We start from the raw sequence: 23,591 nt of genomic DNA on the forward strand, positions 1-23,591 counted from the left end.
GGGGTGAGAGCATTTGTGCTTATTTATAAGTGTCAGGGTTAGGGCTGGGGATAGGTTTTGTATATTTTTGTGCAAGTGCATGTATTTTTGGGTTAGGGTCAGTTTAGGTAAGGGGATAGATATAGTGTTGTTAGTGTGTGTTTGTGTATCTCAGTATGTCTTGCAACAGTGTTATGTGAAGGCTTTTATTAAGTAATATGTAGAATTAAACTTAGGGTAAATTATTAGTCATTAAGTCATTAGTAAGCACAGTAACTATTAAGTTTGTAATATTTTGAAAACAACTTACAACATCTCAGCAACCACTCAAGTTACACAATTTGTGTATCCTGCTGAGAGTTTTTACATGAGGCTATGCACTTCTGTCTTTGCTACTTGGTAGTCAAGAGATTTATAAAAACATGAAATTTATGACAACATAAATAACTAATATATGAACAACAATTAATATCTCATTACCTGCACTAGACAGAGGTCAGATATCAATAAAGCTGTATTTGACACTGTTTAAGCTTTAAGATGATTTTTTAATACTTTGTATGTAGCATGGTTTCAGAATAATTAATGCAAACATAAACAAGCAATATTTGACCTGGATGTAATGAGTGTCCTGTCCTGGGTGCAGTGGGTTAGGTAGTGTGATAGGCAGATATTTTTTTCCAGGTTTCTCTGTACACATGAATACGCATGACAGTAGAAAGTGTAGGTGTTAGGATCTAAATAAAAAATAAATAAATAAAAAAAAAGGTCCCTTTTCTGATCTGGTCCTTCTCCTGTACTCTATTACTAAGGAAGAATGCCAGGACCCAATGCCCTATTCTGTATTATTTGTATGCAGTACCACGTTTTAAATTCAAACAGATCTCAAATTGCCTTTAATAGTAGTGCACATTAAGGCAGGAAACAGCTTTGTAGTTAACATTCTTAAAGACTCTGAGGAAATTAAAGGCATACAGTGTATAAATCACAAGTGCAAAGACTAAAGTTTCAGTGTCTGTATGATTAATACATATGAAAAAGTTGGTCTTACAGAATTATTTTCAACCAGGTAACTGAAGAGATCTGAATAGACTTTTACAGATGTTTTCAGAGCCAAAGACAGAAGTGACATTAATATAATGAAAGGACAATGACAACATGCAAAGATAAGAATAAAATATTTAAATATTTGGATGTTGTCCTTCTTGTTTTATCCCTGATGGATGAGTGTCACCTGTGTGTAGTCAGCTTGTCAAAAGGACAAAAACCTGGACACTGACTGAGTACACATTTTTGCTGAAAGTATATGCATAAACGTGTATGCTACTATGCTAGTTGAATCTGTCATATACAGTGATGTATGTTTGTGTGTGCGTGTCCGCGTGTGTGTGTGTGTGTGTGTGTGTGTGTGTGTGTGTGTGTGTGTGTGTGTGTGTGTGTGTACTGAAATGTTCTGACTATTCATCTTCAGTTCCATGATCCTTCTTCTTCACATACTTAAGAATGTCTTATGATCTCAACATGCTGTCATAAAGGGTACCTCAGCATTTGCTCACACAAGCTACTGAATTCATTGTGGACATGAAGAACAGTTTATTGTCTAACTTTGTAAGTTACAGTGATCAGTACTAGAGAAACACTTCTCAAAATTCAAAAGACTAGGTATGGGTTACCTTATCTGACTTGCACTTCCAAAAACAAGTCAAGGGAGGAATTATGCTTATTACAGAGCATATTACAGTAAGATGATATAAGAAGTAATTAAATGAAATTGGAAAGAATCCATTTGCTTGGCGGATATAAAGGAAGATTGGAATAGATTTTGCTATTTTTTTGAATCTGCTGAAAATTTTGTTCATATGATTAGGAAATAAGTTTCCCAAGTGTAGACCTCCTTGGTGGAACTCATCTTTACAAAGATCGCATAATCCATTACAGAATTTATAGAAAAGATTGAAAAGGACTTCTGGGATAAGGAGATTGTCTGAGTACAGAATAATAAGAAATAAACTAAGGAAATTACCTAGAATGAGGAGAGAGGTTTATGGAAAAAGGTTAGCTAGTAGCATTGTCAGTAATAAAAAGGCATTTTTAAATCATTTGAAGAGGTTTAGGAAAGATGCCTACACTGGATGTGAGCTTCAAGATGGTGGTGAATTAATAACTGATGCTGATATTGATTATTTTGTTGGATATGGAGTTGGAATAAGTAATCAGAATTTATCTTTTAATGTTTGCTTACTGCCTGGACATATTTACAGATAGGTCTGATGAACTGCATGACATGGTTGGAAGTACATCTGCAGCAGGGCCTTATGTTATTTGTGCTTTTTTCTTATCTTCTATTATTAGAGACATTTCACTTTGTTTGTGTTCTTGAGTTAGGATATGTCCTCTGCTTTGGAAGTTGGTCTATATTGTTCCAGTTACAAAGGGTGGTAATTCCCATGTTGTTGAAAACTATAGACTGATTAGTCTTACCAGCCTTATTGGTAAATGTTTTTAATAGGTATCATCTAAATATATTATTATTTTTTTAGGTGATGAATTTGATTCAATGCAACAATGATTTATGGTGGGTAGATCCTGTGGAACTAATCTGTTAGCTTTTTATGAACATTTACGGAAGGCTTTGGATGATGGGAATGCAGTAGGTATCATATGTTAAGATATTTCAAGGCTTTTGATACTATGCCCTTTTAATTTCTCCAAATCATTTGGGTTTCTAATACTATGACGGGAATGGACCCCATTCCTAAGTCAAAGTATGATTAAAGTTCAGGAAATTAGTATTGTTTCAATCTTTAATGTCAGCCAAAAGTGCTCTTCACAGCACCCACAGTGTGCCCAGTAATGGCTCCTTCTGCAATTTGTATGGGGTTACATGGATGGGTAACATATCTAAATATGATTGTAGATTCTTTTTTATAAGGCCTGTTGTTGCTCCTACTACTATTGGAACTGTCTGAGTATCTTTCTTCCACATTGTTCTTGTTTCCGCCTGCAGATCCTGATATTGTATGACTTTGTGTCTCTCTGTATGCAACACACTGTAGTCGCTGGGAGTGGCGATTTCAGTGATTAATGCTACTTTTGGTTTCTTTTCATAGACCACTAGATCTGGTTTTCTAGCATCTATCTTTTGAACTGTTGGTAATGGGTAATCCTTGTGATATAAACTTCATAATTTTCTATGATGCTTTGTGGCATATGTTTCAAGTTTTTTTCAGCCACTTCAGTACCATAATGTTTGCACAATCCCCAGTGGAACAATTTTGCCACATTATTATGCCTTTCAGTCTGCAGTCTTGCCATTAGTATGTCATAACCAACAACGAGGAGTGTGACTGTTTCCAATTCGGTTTTACAACCTACATTTGTCTGTTTCTCCCACAAGTTCAATGGACTTTGTAAACCAGCGTGTACGTAGCCCACTATCTTGGGCTGCCAATATTAACCTTTCATCTCTTGGTTTGAATTCCCCTCTCCTTAACCATTCCTGCATTTGTCCTTAACCATTCCTCCATTTGTTCCTGATCAACATGAGGTTCTTTCAGAAGTTTTCTATACATGCAACTACAGTTATGCATTTTCCACATTTCTTGCCTTCTCATCTGGTCCTTCACCTTATATTCTTTCTTTTGCTTTTTGGCACATTCAGTTGCTGCCTGATTTTAATCTTCTTCTGGTTTGATTTCCATTCCTGCTTGACCCTGATATGCTTCTATTAGATTAAGGAGAGAAGTCATATTAGATTTATTCTCTTCATGTTTCAAAACTTTCACTACATTTGGGCCTTGTGAGGTCAGCAGATATGTGTGGAGTCCCACAATTGCAGATCTGTACATGTAATCATTTTCAAGGAGGCCCATTCCTCCTTTGCAACAGGGAATATATAATCTTGGTATACAATGATTTTTATAAATCATTTGCTGAGCGTGAAGCATCCTTCTTGTTTTCCTGTCTAATCTATCCAACACATTTTGGGGCCAATTAATCACTCCAAAACTGTAAGTTAGAACAGGAAAAGCAAATTGGTTTATAGCTTGGATTTTGTTCCTAGATGTCAACGCCATTTTCAGGATTAATTTAAGTCTTCTAAAGTATTCCTTACTAAGTTGTATTCACATTTGTTCATGTTTTATTTTTGATCCTTCATCGATTCCCAAATATTTATACACTCCCTTTTTCTCAAGTTCTTTTATTTCACATTCATGTCCCCAACTGATGTTTTCCTGGTGGTACAATTTTCCTGCTTTAAAGATTGCTTTTGCACATTTATCAAGACCAAATGACAATATTATATCATGTGAAAAAGTTTTGACAACCTGCAGCTGTGCTTTCAGTTCCTCATCTGATGAACTATACAATTTTAAATAATTGACAAAGAGAAGATGAGAAATCTTTACACTTTGTTGTTTTCTAGGAGCCAAATTATAGCCATGGCCTAAACTGTTAAGTAAACAGCTTAATGGTTTAAGGGCAAGGCAGAATAGCAATGATGACAGAGTCACCCTGAAATATCCCCCTTTGAATTTTTATCCCTGGGATGACAATTGTCCTTTATCATGGCTTAATTGCAAAGTGGTCTGCCACTGTTTCATGGTCACTGTAATGTAGTCGATCAGTGTAGTGTGGATCTTATACATTTTTAAGCACTCTTTTGTCCATGAATATGGGATACTATCAAATTATTTTTTGTAGTCAATCCATTCTTCCCTTTTTTACAGTTCTCCACTATGACTTTATTTAACAACACATTATTGCCCTTTTGTTCTACTGCCATAACTGAGTTTTCTTCTAAATGACTATAGACTCTATCAGCATCAATTCCTCATCACTTATGCCCCATTATAAAGTGTTAGATATATTACATGAATTAAACATTAATGGCTATGTAGTTGAGGAAACTACAAATTGGTTGGATGGTTTGAGTAGTAGGGTAAATCGTGGTAATTATTTTTCAGGAGAGAGGTTGATCAGTAAGAGTGTTCCTTGGGTTTCAGTACTGGTTCCAGTACTGTTTGGAATTTTTATGAATGGTTTTCCTTCTGATGATAAATTTTGGTTGACAAAATATGCAGATGATGTTAAATTTGCCTTAGTTGTCCCTGAATTATCTGATCAGTTTTCTCCGCAAGCTTATTTAGATACTTTATTTACATGGGTTTTTGTCCTGTCCTATGGTATTTCTAAATAAAATGAACTGAAGTTTAATTTGGTACTGAGAATTCCAGTTATCCATATGCATTGGATAATATTGACATTGAAAAGGTTAATATTCTTAGGGATTTGGGTGCAAGGGTAGACAGTTAGGTTTTAATCATCACCAAAGATGTAATTATGAAATAGGTAATGTTTTCAGAAATATGTTAAGCAGAGATAGTACTGTTCTGCTTTCCTTTTAGAATGCTATGGAGAGACCAGCTATTGAATATTGTGGGTCCTTCTGCATATAGGATAAGATACAATTAGATGAACCTGGAAAGAATTCAGAGACATTTTACTAGGGGAATTCAATGGATGGCAGGGGTGAACTATTGTAGGAGACGTGCGGTATTGTCCTCTTACACAGTAAAATATAGATTGGCCAGGGGAGATCTTATTACTATGTATAAGTGTTTTAAGGATTGTAAATTTGGGAAATGTATGGGAGTATTTAAAACAGTACACTTTGCGAATACCAGAGATAATAATTATTTGGTTAATAGTATGTTAGGTAAAACATCTATACGGAATACTTCTTTTTATGGGAGAGCATGAGTATGGTGGAATAAAATTCCCTCAGGAGTGAGGAGATCAGAGACTACTGGATCTTTTAAATCCAGTTTGGATTTATGTGTGGGTTTGTGGGTTTTTGACCCGGTTTATTATGGTGACAAGCTCTTTGAGGGCCTTTATTAAGCTTTGGGCTTGGTGTGTCTGAACATTTGAAAATGTCCTTAAATGGCTACATGCACTTCAGAACAGGGTAACAAGATTCAAATTCCTTAAATCTTCAAAGAAGTACACTATAGTGGAAAATAGATAGATTTCCATTAACCAAACTAGCATCAGTTTTTCACAAGTTTTTGTACACAAGTAATTACCATGCTATGTGGTACCCAAGCTACCTTCTGCTCTTCTTCTCAACTGATTACTCTTTCCTGGCTCTGGCCACTCCTACAATTCAAAGCTTATTGGCAGCTGACCATCTTTCAGCAACATTGCCCCAATTTAAAGCTCACTACCTACACATCTTAAAGATAACTCAACCATATTTTATCTTCATAACATGCTACATCTACTCACATATCCAGGCAACACCTGCAAGTCCACCAGTTGAAGCAGATAATCATTTTAGTATAAATGATCCATGAGTGATGGCCGTTATTTAGTAGTCATTCCTACCTGGTAGGAGCTATGCTACATTAAATTAAAGTTTACATTAATGTAACAGCAGTCAGCTGAAAAAGTGTGATTACTTCCCACTCAATGTACAACTAAGCACTATGCTATGTAGAAAATAATGTCTGTGTAACATGCATTCCTAGTCTGAGCCTTACATTTTGAGACAAAGTGCACCTTGTTTAACTCGTAATCTTACATTGTGTTCTTGCTGCTTCCCGTGCAGCCTTGTATTTATATATGAAGCACCTGCTTCATTTAAGTACACGCGTGCTGTAATTTCTGTGCCAATGGCTTGTCACTGCTGAAAAGTATTGTTTTTAGGCCAGCACACTTGCCTTGTTAGGACTAGGGGCTACTAACCTTAAGTATTTTAACTATAAGCTTATCAATCTTAAAAATCTGCTCTCCGATTCTCTACAGCCAGCACATTCTAGAACAATGCACTGGTAATTTCTTTCCTAAAAGCCTTGGGAAATCGCAGGGTAAATGTACAAATCCTGGTAAATAGAACTTGATATTGAAAAATGCTCTGAAAAACCTTATTAATGTAATGTCAGGTTTGTGAATAAGAACTTATTTATTGTAAACTCACCACCAGGACTAAAGCTAACCTAAACTCATAATTATTTATTGGCTATCCAGTCTTCAGACAAAACATCAATAGAATGGTGAACAGAAAATTCAACAAGACAGATACCTAACTTCTTATTGTTGAGTACATTTTCCACTGGTAATCTACAAGTATCGATGATAAACTTCCAATCAAAGAAAGCATGATTTAGTCTGGCAACCATCATAAACAACATGGTTTTAATTTTACTAACATTCACTTGTTATTGCGTAATCAGAAGTCAAGAGCACACATTGATAAAATCCAGATCTGGACATCTTGTGATAATATGTATCTTAAAAAGCATGAAAAGGATGTAACTGGTGGAGTACACCTATTTACTACTTACCAAGCACTTGCCATTGATGCATACATGGTTTGAGTCTGCATGGCACCGTGTTCCATCCAGAACACGACCAAAACTGTAGTAAAAGTTTTGTCCTTTGGCCAAACAGCTTAGCTCACAGGGGTTAAGCCCTATAGGAAGACAGAGAAAAAAAGTGCACACACAAGGCAAACTGTTAAAGAGATTTTCATGAAGTTGGCAAATTTGTTCATATCTTCAGAAAAAAATACAAAAAAAAATAGCTACACAGATCAGGATTTGATATTAATACTACAAGTGTAATTTATACATTTGTCATAAACTATATTTTAAAAATCAGAATAAATGACGGCTGAAGCAAAAATTACTTAACTTAAATCTATATCATACCTGTGATCTTCAGATGAAATAATCCACATAAGTTTCCATGACAAACAATTCCAGGCTGCCAGAGATTTTATTTAGAAATACCATAGGACAGGACAAAAACCTGATGACACAATGTATGAAGGTTTATATATGCCAGTCTTATTTTTCTACCCACCACTTAAAATGCACAACTCTAAATATGCTAATATGCTTCAAAATGAAATGAAATTAATATCCAAAAACAGATATTTTTATCATTTTAACAGGCTGGGGTATTTACTGTGACACTAATTCACATAATTAAAATTCTAGCATTTAAATGCCATTGTTATGGATTTAAATGCACAAAACATATTTGAAATTAAATTTGAAAACATTTTTTAGAGGGGCAAAGTCCTCCACAGTTCATGCACTGGACTCTGTTACCTCATAATATTATGACTTAATGAGATCACTGCACTTCACTGGAAGAGACATGTTTCCTGTTCTCCAATGTGACAACCTTCTTAAAAGTTACACTTCTCATACTCCTGACCCTTTTTAAACTCCATTACTCTAAATGTTTTACTGTCCACTACCATAGTTCAACAATACCCAGTCACACAACATCGCCTGCAAAGTGATACAATTTAAGTATACTTGCAGGTCTGTTCTTTATCTTCTACCAGTAATTGGAAATTTTCACTAATAATCTCATCTGCCATCACCGCAAAGCATTCATTTACACCTTACCCACTCTTACGCACTTTGGTTAATTAAAACTTCTATAAACATTTAATATCTTGTATGGTAAAGCTTCAGCAGCAAAATTCTCTCAGTTTGTATCTTTTACTTTCTCTCACCACCTTTCCCAAAGCAGTCTTATTCCCTTTCACTATACTGTCTAACACTGAATGTCAAGGGGATACTATTTTAGCAAAATCATGAATATCAACAGTAGAGGGTTGATAGTAATAGCTATGCCATAGTGAGAGCAAAGTCACTCAGGATGATATTTGGGACCATGAAATACATTTAGGGGTGCTTAATGATTCCTCAAAATAAAACTGGCATGTTGGGATTTTGTAAGTCTTCTACTGATTTTTTAAGGGCCACACTGCAAGGAAATGCAACCTGTAAGGTCATATGAAGTCATGTGGTCACTCTGCACCAGCAGCTTTCATGTTTGAATGATGTGGAAAGACGGATGCAGTGAATATGATCACAAGTGACTTTGTTCTCTTTTTTGTTTCTCATCTATCTCAGGAGTTTGTTGCATTTTTCTATATGCAAAGCATCTCTCTTCTGTTGAAAACTCCTTCTCTTACCTCTTCATTAATGATGTTATCAGTTTCCACACTTATCTTTTTTATTAGTTCTTGTAACTTATTCTTAATCTGACCCCTTGTTATTCTCACCTCTTCTCTCATGCTGTTATACACCTTGCCTCCGTTTTTTGGATCATATAAAGAATTTGAGAAAAGTAGCCACTAAATGTTTAACCATTTTTCCTTTTCTATATGAATATTTACATCTTCATTATGGATCTTCTTTAATAATCAAACAATGTATTGGTTATTTTTATATTCACAAACATTACATGTTATTTTGCTATTATTATGTCTTTTCATATTCAAAAGTTCTACTTAATGCATCAGACTCTGCTAAATTGTAATATTCATAGTTTACCTATATACCTTTGCAGTTTCACCTTCTGCTAATCATGTTTCCTAAGAACTTACCTTTGTCCCCCCACTTTTTTTTTCAAATCCAAGTTTCACTTTACTTTTTTATTATTCTTCTTTAAATTGTAGCAACATTTTGAATATCTTTACTTGTCAGATGCTTTTTCTACCTCAGCTTCATTAATTACCCTCTTGCCTTCTCAAGATGTCTTATTACACAGCTGTTAATCAATAGGTGCACTTGCTATCTACTTGCCTTCTGTGTTGATCTATAACTGTTGTATTTACTTTGGTGGTATTCAGGACATTTCTTCTTATTAAGGCCTATATATATTACATTTAAATCTCCTTTACTGGTGTAAAATACAAGATCAAGGATCATGACAACTTTTGGAAAGTTTTTCTTCTAACCTGTCACTCTTTCATTCTGTACCATTCTACAAAACACCCTCTGCTGCTGCAGTTTATTCTCTTCATTCAGATGTTTTCCTAGCATATGAAAGTCCTATAAGTATGAGATATTTTTTCATGCAACAATTTCACACAAACGTCAAGAAGAAAATCAAAATCTTCTGTTTTTGTGTTGTACACACCACTGACACTCTCTAGTCTTGTTAGCTTCATCGGAAGCACACTGAGTGGCTATAGCCAGTGGCTAATATTACATGGTCAATGAAACTGCAGTTTTATTCACTTACACTAACTTAACTGCAGCTTCAGATTGGTGCAGGAATGAGTAGACTTATTATTGTGTTTACATTCAGACTAACAGCATTAAGCCTCAGTGCAGAATTAAGTAGCTCAAATTACAATGTGCCTTCAGTGAAAGTGATAGCTACCTATTGACTGTCTAGCGATCTCATGTACCAAGTATGGTTATGATTGCCAAATGCAGCTGTTATGAGGCAGAGTGTGTGTAATAACAGATGTACACTGATTTAAAAACTGCTGTGGAAATTTACTTAATTTATATTAAATTAAACATTTTCTTCAGTGAACTGCAAAAGCTGTTTCTAATACTTTTCTTTATTTTTGTTTTGAATCAGTTTATACTAGTTTTAAAGATAATCTGCCTGCCATAACTGTGCCAATGGCTTGTCATACCAGAGTGTCTTGCCAAATCTACAATTTTGGTGCTAAGTTTTTAAGTAATCTAGACAGAAAACAGTTGCCCAATATATGAAAAGTGACACAAACTTAACTTAAAATGTTGAGATATGTTTAATAATAATAATAATACTAATACTACTACTACTAATAATAATAATAATAACAGTAGTAAAATATTTACAGCCGGTGCCATTTCATTTTCAACTAAAAGCTCCTATTTTATAGGTCTTGTTCCCCATGTCCAAGTGGACCTACTCTATTTGTTAACCTACTGATTTCTTCCTTGACTGACAGTCATATGCCAGTGTGGATTGAGAAGTCCAGAGCTGATAAACCCAAGGCAATCATCTTCCTGATGCAGAGGATTTTATTTGCATACACTTTTTTTTCATTCTGTGTACTTGATGGAGGCCAGCATGCGACATCTGGTACACTAAGGCTGTACAGTTACATTTTTAAGAACATCCTTGTCACCTGGTTATAATGATGGTGTACCCCTTAGAAAGAACATGCCACTATGAACAAATCACAATGCATGACTTTTCAAGTACATTCCCTTATAATTGGAATTGACAATGTACTCCTTGTCAGGGTCATGCTTCTATCATTGTCAATGACAATGTACCACTTTTCCAGGTGTTGCTCCTGTGGTGATACTGTAATCAACTCCATCCACCTTCTGAGGGGTGAGTTGGCTCTGACTTCTCACTGGTATACCCTGCCAGTTGTTTCCTTTGGCACTTAGGTCTGCTGTTCAAACCCATGTTTGACTTGTACATAGTCATGGCAGAAACCTATGCTCCATTAAATGGCACAATGTGGTAGATATTGTTTAAAGTAAGATTACTATTTCAAACTACTGTTTTGGTTTTAGCAAAAACAAAATATGTAAGGAAATGCCAGTGACACCAGACAAGTAAGGACCTACTTAATAACAAGCAAATTAATCTTAAATCTCGACTTGGAAGAAAAATATTACCATAATTGTAATACTTAGATAACCATATCCTTATTCTAAGAATGATTATATAACAATTCCTCATTCAACCCTTAATAATTTAAGGGATCAGCTTTATAAAGCCCTTGATATCTCATGACTAGTAAATAACCAAATAAATTTGCTGGCATTGCTGTTATTCTTAACTTCTAGTCTGGTCCTCACCAATGATTAAATAAGTGTAAGTTGGGCCCAGTGACTTCTCAAACTATGGACCCCAACATACAACTCTTTTTTTTTGGCTCACGCACAAATGCACATTTTCTTTTGGATTCAACTTCCTGATTTAGGACCATAGAAAATCCTATCAAAATAAACCATTAATGTCTGTATCCATCAAGCATTACCACCTGATTGTGTACACCTCAAATATCTTGTGTGAAAAATGGACACAGTTCAACATTCTACTTGCTGTATACAAATGCACGGTGGTTATGTAAAACCAGTCTTATGAATTTTTAACTTGATCATAGCAGATAAGGACAGCCATTTTCACCCACAGGCACTCCCCATACCTGGCAATTATCATAGCTATATTGACTGTGTATACCTCAAATGACTGATTGCATTAAAAATAAGTATGTAATTATGGACATAATAATGCATTTCAAGTTTGTTTCACACAAGCACACATTAACCCACATATGGTAACATATTTTATATAAATGAACTAAGGGTAAGTTACTTTCATCCACAATCAGCCCTCAATCTGCATTCAGCAGTAATAGCAACTTTGTAGTATATTCCTGATTTGACCATGACAAAAAAATAATACCGCAACTTCTTAGTACAAGAATCAGGAACAAACTCAAAAAATAATGAGGGACAAAGACCAAAAATCAGGGACAGATTTTAAATATTGCTTTTAGATGCATACAAGATTTCTAGAATAGCAATTTCTGTATTGGCATGCATTTTCTAAAGTTAAAAAATCTGAAAACTCGGATGTTTGCCATTATATAGTGACTGTAATCCTGAATAATTTCCCAGAGCAAAAACAAAAGTTTTATGTGGACCAGAACAATATATGAGACAAAGTCAGTGGCATTCTGCAAAATCAGTAGCAGTTTTGTGTTAGAGAAATAACAAGCTTTTAATGAGCTGCTTCCTGTGGTCCAGTGGTGTACGGTTTGATTCCAATAGCCTCCATTGCTTAACTGTATGATTCTGAACAAGTCATTTAACCAGACACCACTCCTGGCCTGAGTCTGAAAAAGGTCCATAGAGATGAGTGCTCTACCCCAAAAACAAATATTAAAACAAATAAAATAAATAAACTTAGTCTCACACTAACTATAGCCAGAGGATATTCTAAACAATTTCATAAAATGCACTCTAGTTCTGCAAAACAGACTTTAAACTGAGCACATAACCAGAGAATATGGTGTGTTAATTTACACCAAGACCATCCAGCTCCATTTAGTGACTAAAATCCTCAATAATTTGTTAGAAAAGCACACATTTTTTGAGGCACAGACCAACAGTCTGTGGCATCCACATGTTTACCAAAAGGCAGGTTATTAGTAATCAACACACCAATGTCCTTATTTATTTATTTATTTATTTTATTTTATTTTACATTTGTTGACCGGGCTAGTCTAGCTGGAGATATTTCCATTTTCAGTAGAGGCCCGGGGAGAAAAGCTCCACTTACTTAATAATAATAATATATAAAAAAGCAAATAATAAGCAATGCCACATACATTAGGAAGGGATTAACGTAACATTTTAAAGTAAACCATTGGTATAAAAATGTGGAAGATAACATTTACAACATTTATTGGCAGAGTAATAATGTAAAGGAAGAGAAGATAGGTTACAGGCTAGTAGTAGAGTATTAGTCAGGGTTGCAGCAAGGGCATAACCATTGAAGTTTTAGGTGATTTTAAGATTAAGTTTGAAGAGGGGAAAGAGGAAATAGAGGTAGGTTGGGTGGCAGCATGTTCCATTGCTTACCTGTGGTGGTGGAGAACAAGGAGTCACCAGCTAGGGAATGAAGATTGTTATAGGGTGTGATAAGATTGTTTAGTGTAGGTGTGTTGTTAGGAAGGTAGAAGATTTTGTGAGCAGTTGTTAGTTGTGAGAATAGCTTTGCAGTTCAAGCCAGTCTAGCTGGTGTAGGTTAATGCAGTGATGGGTTCTATAGTAAGTTTGTTGAGATTGTTTTGCTTTAAATTGGTGTAAATGGGAGAAGCTAGTTCTTGCTTTTGGGGTGAGGAAGGGTCTTATCCTATACAAGGAGCCTAATTTTCTGTTAACGGACTTAATGGTGTTATTAATATGATTGTCAAAAGTGAGTTTATTGTCTATTGTAACTCCTAATAACTTGCAGGTCAGATCAGGTGATATAAGGGTTCCATTACTAGCTAGTATGGAGAACTGTATGGGAGGGTCTTGTTGTTGGGAGTAATCAGAAGTAATTTGGTTTTGGCATTCAAGAGTAAGCACGGTTATTGAACCATGTTTCAACTATGGAGAAGACAGTTTGGCTTAGAGATTTCAGCTCAGGAAGAGACTTAGCACAACAGATGATAGTAGAATCATCAGCATACTGTATGCAGGTGGATTGAGGAATAGCTACATGAAGATGATTTATGAACAGAGAGAGAAGGGTCCTAGAATAGAGCCTTGAGGAACTCCTAGTAAGACAGGGAGATATGAAGACAAGTGATTTTGCCACAAAACAGCTTGTTTACGGTTGCTGAGGTAAGACTTGAACCAAAGGATAGAATTAGAATGTATTTATAAGTAGGGAGTGATTGACCATATCAAAGGCTTTTGACAGGTCAATGAAGAGTGCAGATGAGAGGTAGTTGGTGTTAATAGTATTGGTGAAAGATAGAAGGGCAGTGGTGGTGCTGTGAAAGGGTCTAAAGCCATGTTGGCAGCTGGCCAGAATGTTATTTTTAGTAAGGTAGTCTATTAGCTGATGATGGATACATTTCTCCATGATCTTAGCTAGGGGTGAGTAGTGCTATGGGCCTATAGTTGGAGTACTCATTAGAGTTTCCTCCTTTATGTAAGGGAATGATGTGTGAGATTTTCCAAAGATTGGGGATAGTGCTTTCAGAGATGGTACGGTTAATGAGAATAGCTACAGGATGAGCAATTGCTCTGGATGCAAGTTGCAGGTATTCTGCTGGAAGGTTGTCATCAGAGGGTGTACAGGGTTTTAGCTTGTGAATTAGTTTCTGGATAAAGGATATTGAGATGGGTTTTATCTTGAAAGTAGGAAGATTGTCATGCTGGGAATTAGGTAGGTTAGTGTCTGTAGAAGTTAGCTGTGAGGCCAGGGTTTGAATGGTCTCTGTAAAATAGGACTTACAAGAGTCAACCACTTTCAAGAGATCAGAAGAAAGATAGATTGGTTAATAAATCATAAGTTTACAATACATTTATCTGTACTAAATTTCAAGCCAACATATTGTCAACCCACTTAATAATTTCCAATATATAATTATTAATAGTTAGGGAATCATTTTCATTAGTGATTATAAAGCCAACCTATAAATCATCTGCATATTTGCTGATCCAGCAATGCTTGTTTTTTGGTAGAGTTGCAAATATGATGCTAAATAAAACTGGTCTGAAGACAGATCCCTAGAGAACAACAATTTGAACTGGTATTAATTCAGACTGTCTGTCATAAATAACCACTGACTGTGTTCTACCCAGCAGCCAGGACATAATCTATCTTGCAATGTAAGGACAGATATTCACATTTATATTCACTCTGTATATAACAAAGTGAGGAAAGGAGACAAATGCCTTGGACATATTAAAAAAAAACTACTCACATGTTTATATCTTTATCAAAAGCCAGGGAGATTTGTTCATAAAATTTAATGAGATTAGTCAGTGTAGATTTTCTCTTTAAAAATCTATGTTGGAAAACGTAATGATTCACATTCATCTTACATATTAATAAAATGTATAATGTGTCTCTAAATATTTCCCAATGACAGAAGTGAACAATATTGGATTATGGGTTTTTGCATCACCTTTATTTCCCTTTTTATATATTGGTATAAAATAGGAATCTTTCCAGAGACAAGGGACAAATACTGTATAGAAAAATTATTATATGTCGCTCCTAATATTGGGACTATAGTCTCTGTAATTTTACATAATAGTATTGGAGTAACTTTATCTAGGCCCATGGAAGTTGTTTTATTTATTCAGGACAGAGCTTTCCTTACGGTGTCAGTACTAAAAATTGGTCATAGACTATCCTACTCAATATTCTTCCATATAGTTTAGTTAAAATTAATTTATTTATTGCTACATGCATAAACAAATAATTTTTAAATTTATTAGCTATCAACACAGATCATAAATCAGCACATTATTCACCTTAATTACACAAATAATATTAAGTTAACTAGTGTTTCTAATGATACATTGACAATAATTATTCACATTCAATTTATAATTAGCCAGTCACTCTTCATATAATGAACAAGATTCCAGTATCTTAATTTTAGATTTTAGCAAATTTTATTCAATATTTTTATTTTGTTGATTTGGATATGTATTGTAAATTTTAAAGATTCTTTTCTTTTTTATAGAGTTCTTTTCAATTAACAGGGCCAACAATAATGGAAAGTTCATTTGCACTGATTATTCCTAGCAGTAGCAGTAGTCTCAACTCCCTGTTTTAATACATTTTTAGTGTGGAATAACCATAGTTTCTAAATTGTCTAGAACATTCTATTGTCCAGTCAATAAAATATTGAGATTCTCCATGAACTAATGAATAATTAATTTTACTGTAATTGAAACTAATAATTAATTTTACTGTAATTGAAACTTTTAGTACAATTTGTTGGAAGAGAATGTCCAACTATATCAAAGGTTATAGATTAATGATCAGAAGAACCCATGGAAGAAGAAATTAACACATTGTAAATCATACTTGAAAAAATTGTCACTATGATATTCAAAATATTGTCCCCACATGTTTTATCAATTGACAGTTGTTGTAAACCATGGTAAGACAAGATGCTTACAAACTGCTATGAATACATACTTTTAGCAGAGGGCAAATTTGAACGCACAGCAGCCCCTCTCAACATGTCTAGTCTATTTAAATATTGCCAGTACTTTGAACTGTCTGTATTTGTATAACAGTAATATAGCATTAGTCTTATAGGATTTCCTGAGCTAACATTGTAAATTCCAACTATTACACATTGGAATACTTTTTCAGCTATTATACATGATGATTTATAATCTCGTGAGTACAACCCCACCTGTAGCCTCTTCTCTTAAATACTTCTGCTTTATAAAAGCCTGGAAAACATGTATCCCTCAAATTCCAAGACTCAGTAATTGTAACTATTTTATATTTCACAAACTTCAAAACATATTTTTAATTTCTTGGTATCTGTTTCCCAAGCTTAGTGCATTACAAAGTCAGCATTTCATACTGTTAGCAAAATTTATTCCATTAAAGGTAATGTTTTTACTGTATTTGTGTTTCTTCCTACTTTATTTCTTTATTTTGCTTTTGCTGCCTGTTCTTAAAAGGACTTAGTTGCATTTATTCTGCTGCATTTGTTACTGCTTGTTAGTAGCTGATTAAATTGTAACTGCTATTCTAAGCCTTTTGGTTTAAGCACTTGGGATTCAGGCCAGTTGTTTTACATTAAGAAGGTTTGTGGTCTGCACTCTTGTGGCAGGGCAGGTAGCTTACATCCTTCTAAGTTGGGAGTTGCTGATTGAAGGCTTAGGGTCTGTTATTCTAAAAGTGTCTTAGCTCTGGTTTAAGCACTTGGGCTTCTGGCCAGTTATTTTACATTAAGAAGGTTTGTGGTCTGCACTCTTGTGGGAGGAGAGGGTAGATTCTGACCTTTTGAGCTGTGGATTTTTGGTTAAAGGCTTATTGTGCCTGCTTATTTGAACTGTTTCTTTCTGAAATTTGTGCGGCTTATTTGCTGTAGCACAGACTAGATTCAGACCTGCTGAATCTAGCTTTGTTTGTATAACTTGAGCACTAATCCAGGTCATCTTTTTTAGAGAAGGTTCCCCTGCACTCCAGTAGCAGGAGTGTGCAGTTAGAACTTGTCTGATTGAAGACTGCTGAAATGGGCCTCAGTTTTTAGCTTTTTTATTGGTTAATTGGTTAATTTGTTTAAATCAGTTTGCTCGTTTTCTACTGTTATATTTAAAAAAAATTCCACTTTATTCATCTACTTTTACTGTATTTGTGTTTCTTCCTACTTTATTTTATTTTGCTTTTGCTGCCTGTTCATAAAAGTACTTAGTTGCATTTATTCTGCTGCATTTATTACTGCTTGTTAGTAGCCTGATTAAATTGTAACTGTTATTCTAAGGCTTTTGGTTTAAGCACTTGGGCTTCAGGCCAGTTGTTTTATATTAAGAAGGTTTGTGGTCTGCACTCTTCTGGCAGCACAGGTAGCTTACATCCTTCTAAGTTGGGAGTTGCTGATTGAAGGCTTAGTGTCTGTTATTCTAAAAGTGTCTAAGTTCTGGTTTAAGCACTTGTGATCAGGCCAGTTATTTTACATTAAGAAGGTTTGTGGTCTACACTCTTGTGGGAGGAGAGAGTAGATTCTGCCCTTCTGAGCTAGGAATTTCTAGTTAAAGGCTTATTGTTCCGGCTTATTTGAACTGTTTCTTTCTGAAATTGGTGTGCCTTGTTTGCTGCAGCATAGACTAGATTCAGACCTGTGGAATCTAGCTTTGTTTGTATAACTTGAGCATTAATCCAGGCCATCTTTTTTTGGAGAAGGTTACCCTGCACCCAAGTGGCAGGAGTGTGCAGCTGTAACTTGTCTGAATGAAGACTGCTGGAATAGGCCTTAGTTTTGAGTTTTTTTATTGGTTAATTGGTTAATTTGTTTAAATCAGTTTGCTATTGTTATATTTAGAAAAAAAAGTTCTAGCTTGTTTTTCTGCCTTTCCTGTTACTAGAGTAGTCCAGATACAGATTTGCTGTATTCAGGACTGTATTGTAGTTTCTGAGTTCCCCAGACCTTTCTGTGTTAGAGGGAAGCCTCTCAGCTTATCAGTGGGAGTGGTAAGCACTACGTAGCCTATCCACCACAAGAGCAGTGGTTTCTAGATCCCTTTCAACTTTCTGCTTTAAAAGCTCATGTTTGCAAGGGTTTGTGAGCTGTGTAGTGCCACTAAGCTAGGGTAAACAATTACCTGTGCCAGAAAGTCTGCTCTTCAATTTTTCCCTTAGATCTTGCTAGTTCTCTTCTCTCTTGCATTTAACTAACTTATTCGCCTATCACTTCATCTGGTTTCTTGTAGCAATTACTGAAGCACACATAAGTGCTAATGACACTAAACGTCCTATAAGGAAACAGCTCTTGTACTTATTAATAATGACCATCCCTCCTGGCATGTCTAAAGGTCAGTTCCCTGTGCTTTCTCCTATTAACCTGATGAACTTGGGCATTCTGAGGCAGTGTAGCAATGGCCCCATGTACACAGACAGCCCTCTTTTCTTACCTCCCAATACTCAGACTTGTGAGAGATGCACTTATATATCCAAACTGGAAGACATCCACTCTCCAGCCAAGACTGGAATAGCTGGTCAAGAGGAGAAGGTCAACATCTACACCACACCACATGGAACACATAACCCTCCAGAAAACACACCATCACAGCTCTCACCTAAAAACATAAACCACACACCCACCTTCACTGTGGCTCTCAATAGAAATCTAGCCAAACAGCAGAGACCTCCAAATCAGAAATAAACTCGACCACCACAACACAGCACGAATCAAAAGACACATAGCTCACATACACAGTGTGCCCCTCAACCTAAGCCCCTAGGGCAAAACACTAATCATAGGTGACTCGATAGTGAGGCACACTGATGTCCCACTCACTAGGTTGAATAAGGAGAAGGCAACAGTCAGCTGTCTGTCGGTTGCCAAGATCCGACACATAACACATGCACTCAGGTCACTCCACAACAAATACAAGTATGACTCTGTCATTGTCCATGTGGGTGTGAATGACCTGAGACGTACCTTCCTGGACTACATAAAAGAGACATGGAGGAGCTCTCAGATTATCTGGCCCAGGCAGGTATGACCCTAGCCTTGAGCAGTATCTTACCATCACCCAGAATGATATGCAGTACAAGCAAAAATGACTGACTTCAACAATTGGCTAAGTTTCTGGTGTCATTCTTAGGGGATCCAGTATTTGTCTGCTTGTGATGACATGATTGACAGACCTCAATACTTTGCCAGAGATAGCCTGCATCTGTCACTCCTAGGTTTCCTTTTTTAGGCAGTGTTCCAAACACCAAATTACCACCGTAACAGCTATAAATAAATGCAATCTGAGGGTCATGCTGCTCAACGCTAGAAGTCTAACTCTCAAGATGCACTTGCTCGAAGCACTCCTCAAAATGGAGAACATCGACATTTGTGCTATAATGGAGACCTGGTTTAAAGCAGCAGAAAGCATCCCTGCACTACCAGGCTATAACTCATTCCACACCTTTCGGCCTCAGAAAATGAACTGAAGCTCCAAAGGTGGTGGCATCTCCATATTCATAAAGGAAATGCAGATCTCCAGACTAGTAGCCCAGCATAATGCATTGGAGATACTTCAGGTACAACTAACAGTGTGTAAGATGGGGATTTAGGTCGTAACCTGTTGTAGGTCTCCAACCATGTCCCAGGACTCTCATTCCACATTCCTAAGCACCCTGGAAACTATTAGGGTCCAACCCAACACTCTCATACTGGGTGACTTCAACTACCCCTTCATCAACTGGGAAAAGTACTCATGCACCAATACACTTGCCCAATGCTTCCTGGAATTCAATAATTCCAATGTGCTGGACCAGCTCATTCTTACCCCCACTAGAGGAAGCAACATCCTTGACCTGGTTATTACCAACATAGGCAAAAATTGCTGAACACCAAGAGTCAATTCCTCCCAGGTTAGATCTGACCACAAACTAATTACCATGGAAATCCACATCTCACCCACACCGCCAGCAAAGGTAACCACCATAAATAACTTCTCCAAAGCTGACTTTGGGCTCCTAAAAACAGAGGTGGCTAACTTCATGGCACCCATACAAATGGAAAATGGGTGCATGACTGCCGAATCATACACCAATGCACTGTACGAACACGTACATAAATGCATGGAACTAGCCATACCCAACAGAACCACGACACTCTCCTCCAAAAAAGGAAGCCAATCTGGTGGTCCCCTGCCATTAACAAAGTCTACAACAGAAGGAAGAAACTGTTGCAGAAAAAGGTAAAGTCCCAAGACTGGAAAAACTCCCTTATTAGCCTCAACAAAAAATTGAGATCCTTCATCAAAACCTCTAAAGCTAGCTATGAAGGCAGAATTTTGGCAGACACTAAAAACAACCACAATCCCTTCTACAGTTATATCAAGAATTTCCAAGGCAATACCCAGATTTGCTTTGAGTTACTGCACACTGGTACCTCCTATACTGAGCCAACAGATATTGCCAACATGCTGGCCGACAGATTCAGTGCCAACTTTACCCCCCCCCTCAAAGGACCAATTACAATACCGGAAGAATGCCAGGCACCCAGCATTACTGCAGCACAGGCTAAAGCTGCATTATCCAAGGCCAAGAATACAGATTCCATGGGCCCCGATAATATCCCTGGCTGTATTCTACATGAACTACAAAGTGAACTGGCACCACACCTGTGTGCGATGTTCAATTACAGCCTCACCTCAGGCTTTGTCCCTACAAAATGGCACATTGCTACAGTCATCCCTCTCCATAAAAGGAGAGTGACTACAGACCCTGGGAATTATTGCCCCATTAGCCTGACGAGTCTGATATGTAAGGCTATGGAGCGCATCATCATGGACCTAATTAACAAGGATATAGGGAATCTCCAAACTCTGGATCCCATGCAATTTGGTTTTGTGAAGGGTAGATCATGCGTGCTCACACTAGTTGACTTCTTTGAGTCAGTCATCAGAGCTGTGGATAAGGGCAAGGCAGTTCATACAGCCTACCTCGATCTGGCCAAGGCCTTTGATACCACTCCCCACTCAGGAATTATTTTTAGACTCACCAAACTAGACAGCAACCCCTATATCATTAAGTGGGTTGCAAAGTGGCTCACAGATAGAAGCCACAGTGTGAAAGTAGCAAACTCCAAGTCAGACTGCCGACCAGTCACATGTGGAGTTCCACAGGGATTGATCCTGGGTCCTCTCCCGTTTGGTGTCTACTTCTCAGAAGTCCAGGCCAACAGGTAGGGACTCTGGCTGACCAAGTTCACTGACAATTGCAAGGAGGGATCCATTATTAACTCCCCAAATGATGCAGACATCCTACAGAAAGGCCTCACTGAGACCAACAACTGGTGTTGAAACCATGGCCTTAAGCTTAATGCCAAAAAAATGCGTCATCATTCCCTTTGGGAAAAACTCAGTTCCCACTACTGATGGTAGCCCACTGAACACTGAAGGCGTTATAAGAGATCTGGGGACACAGGTTGACAGCAACCTCTCCTTTGACCACCACATTGCCACTGTAGTCAGAAAGTCCTTTTATGTGGCACATCTCATTACCAAGGGTTTTGCATCCAGGAAGAAAGAGGTCATCATCTCTCTCTACTCTTCCCTCATCAGACCAATCATTGAGTATAATGCCCCATTTGCCATGTATCTCACAAAACACCTACAACAGCTGGAAAAGCCACAAATGTACCTCACAAAGAGGATCCTATGCCTTATGCACATGCCCTACACGGACAGACTGAAAAAACTCCAGCTTTTCTCTGTTTCGTATCATCTATTAAGAGGTGATCTCTGCTTGACTTACAAAGCCATGTCTGACACAGCCCTGTTAGAAATGTTACACCTAAAGAAATCCAAATCCCTCTGCACCACACACTCCAGAGACCTCAACATCATTACCACAATCAACAGAACCTGCTGGAGGAACAGGTTCATAACCCAGAGACTGCCCTTGCTCTGGAACAGACTTTCCCATACATGTCAAGCAGAGTACCTCAATGGCTCTTTTCAAGAGAAATCTTGATGAGTGGATGTGAAATAGAAAGTTTACCCCTGGGATCACTCCAGTGGCCCTACTTGATAGAGGCACTGGGAACTAACGGCGGCATGATACCATGGCACTTCTGTGGGCTAGTCTTGTAAAGGCTCCAGGGCCATTGGCCTAGTACACACCTATGAACCTCTGATTTCTCAGTTTACTCTACAATTAAGAAAGGCTTAATAACATCACAGATTTTACCAATGACACATCCAGTACCATACTTGCTCAAATGTAGCATATCTTTAATCCTTTTATCCTAAGTCATAAATACATTTTTCCAAATAAGTAACTAACTTAATATTATAGACTAGTCTTAGCTGTCACAGCCATAAAAAGTGAGCCTTACAATGTATATAATCATTCCACTGAAGGGAAGGGAAGAATTCACTTAGAATAAGTTCCCAGCAGTCCATTTCTGTTAGTTTAATTAATGTTAAGACAGCATTCTCTATATAATTTAATGGTGTAGTGTACAAGCTATTAAATTGTATGTCACATATCTAATTCATTACATATGAGCACAATGCAGTCCCTGAACATACATTCACACACACACACACACACACACACACACACACACACACACACACACACACACACACACACACACACACACACACACATTAATAAACTGCTTACAAAATACTACTAGAAGAAGAGGAGATATTTAGAGTTTATTTTTATTTATTTATTTTCATTTGTTTACCACATTAATGCACTGATCAAGGTTGACCATTTGCAGACACAGCCCAGGTGAAAAAACATTTACAAGTGTCATAGAAAAGAAACAGTCAACACAAAGAGAAAGTAGCAAGTACAGCAGGCAAAATAACAGCATTAATGATAGGAAAAGATCCTCCCTACAGCTTAATAATTAATGTGGCCAACAGCCAGCATTCCAAGTCCTTACAATGCTAACTGATTGATGAGCAAAATAAATGGATCACTTACTGCTTTTACTTTTGAACCTAAGTCCATGCATTTCAACTTCTTTGCTCAAGAATTAATAAACAAAGCCAAAAATAAAGGGGGGACAAAGGTCCAAAATTAGGGATAATTTTAAATATGAATCTAATTAAGTT

At 36.8% G+C, this 23,591-nt stretch overlaps 1 protein-coding gene across 1 annotated transcript in view; it reads right to left on the reverse strand.

Moving 5' to 3' along the window:
* Positions 1-23,591, reverse strand: part of LOC122806899 (ADAMTS-like protein 5) — a 716,117-nt gene that overhangs the window by 253,073 nt on the left and 439,453 nt on the right. Inside the window, exon 6 of the mRNA XM_044077703.1 lies at positions 7,329-7,456. Within this exon, the coding sequence (XP_043933638.1) occupies positions 7,329-7,456 (128 nt within the window). The remainder of the gene's footprint in view (positions 1-7,328; positions 7,457-23,591) is intronic.

The sequence above is a fragment of the Protopterus annectens genome, chromosome 7.part0 (assembly GCF_019279795.1).
Source record: "Protopterus annectens isolate FY-2018-M chromosome 7.part0, PAN1.0, whole genome shotgun sequence".
NCBI lineage: Eukaryota > Metazoa > Chordata > Ceratodontiformes > Protopteridae > Protopterus > Protopterus annectens.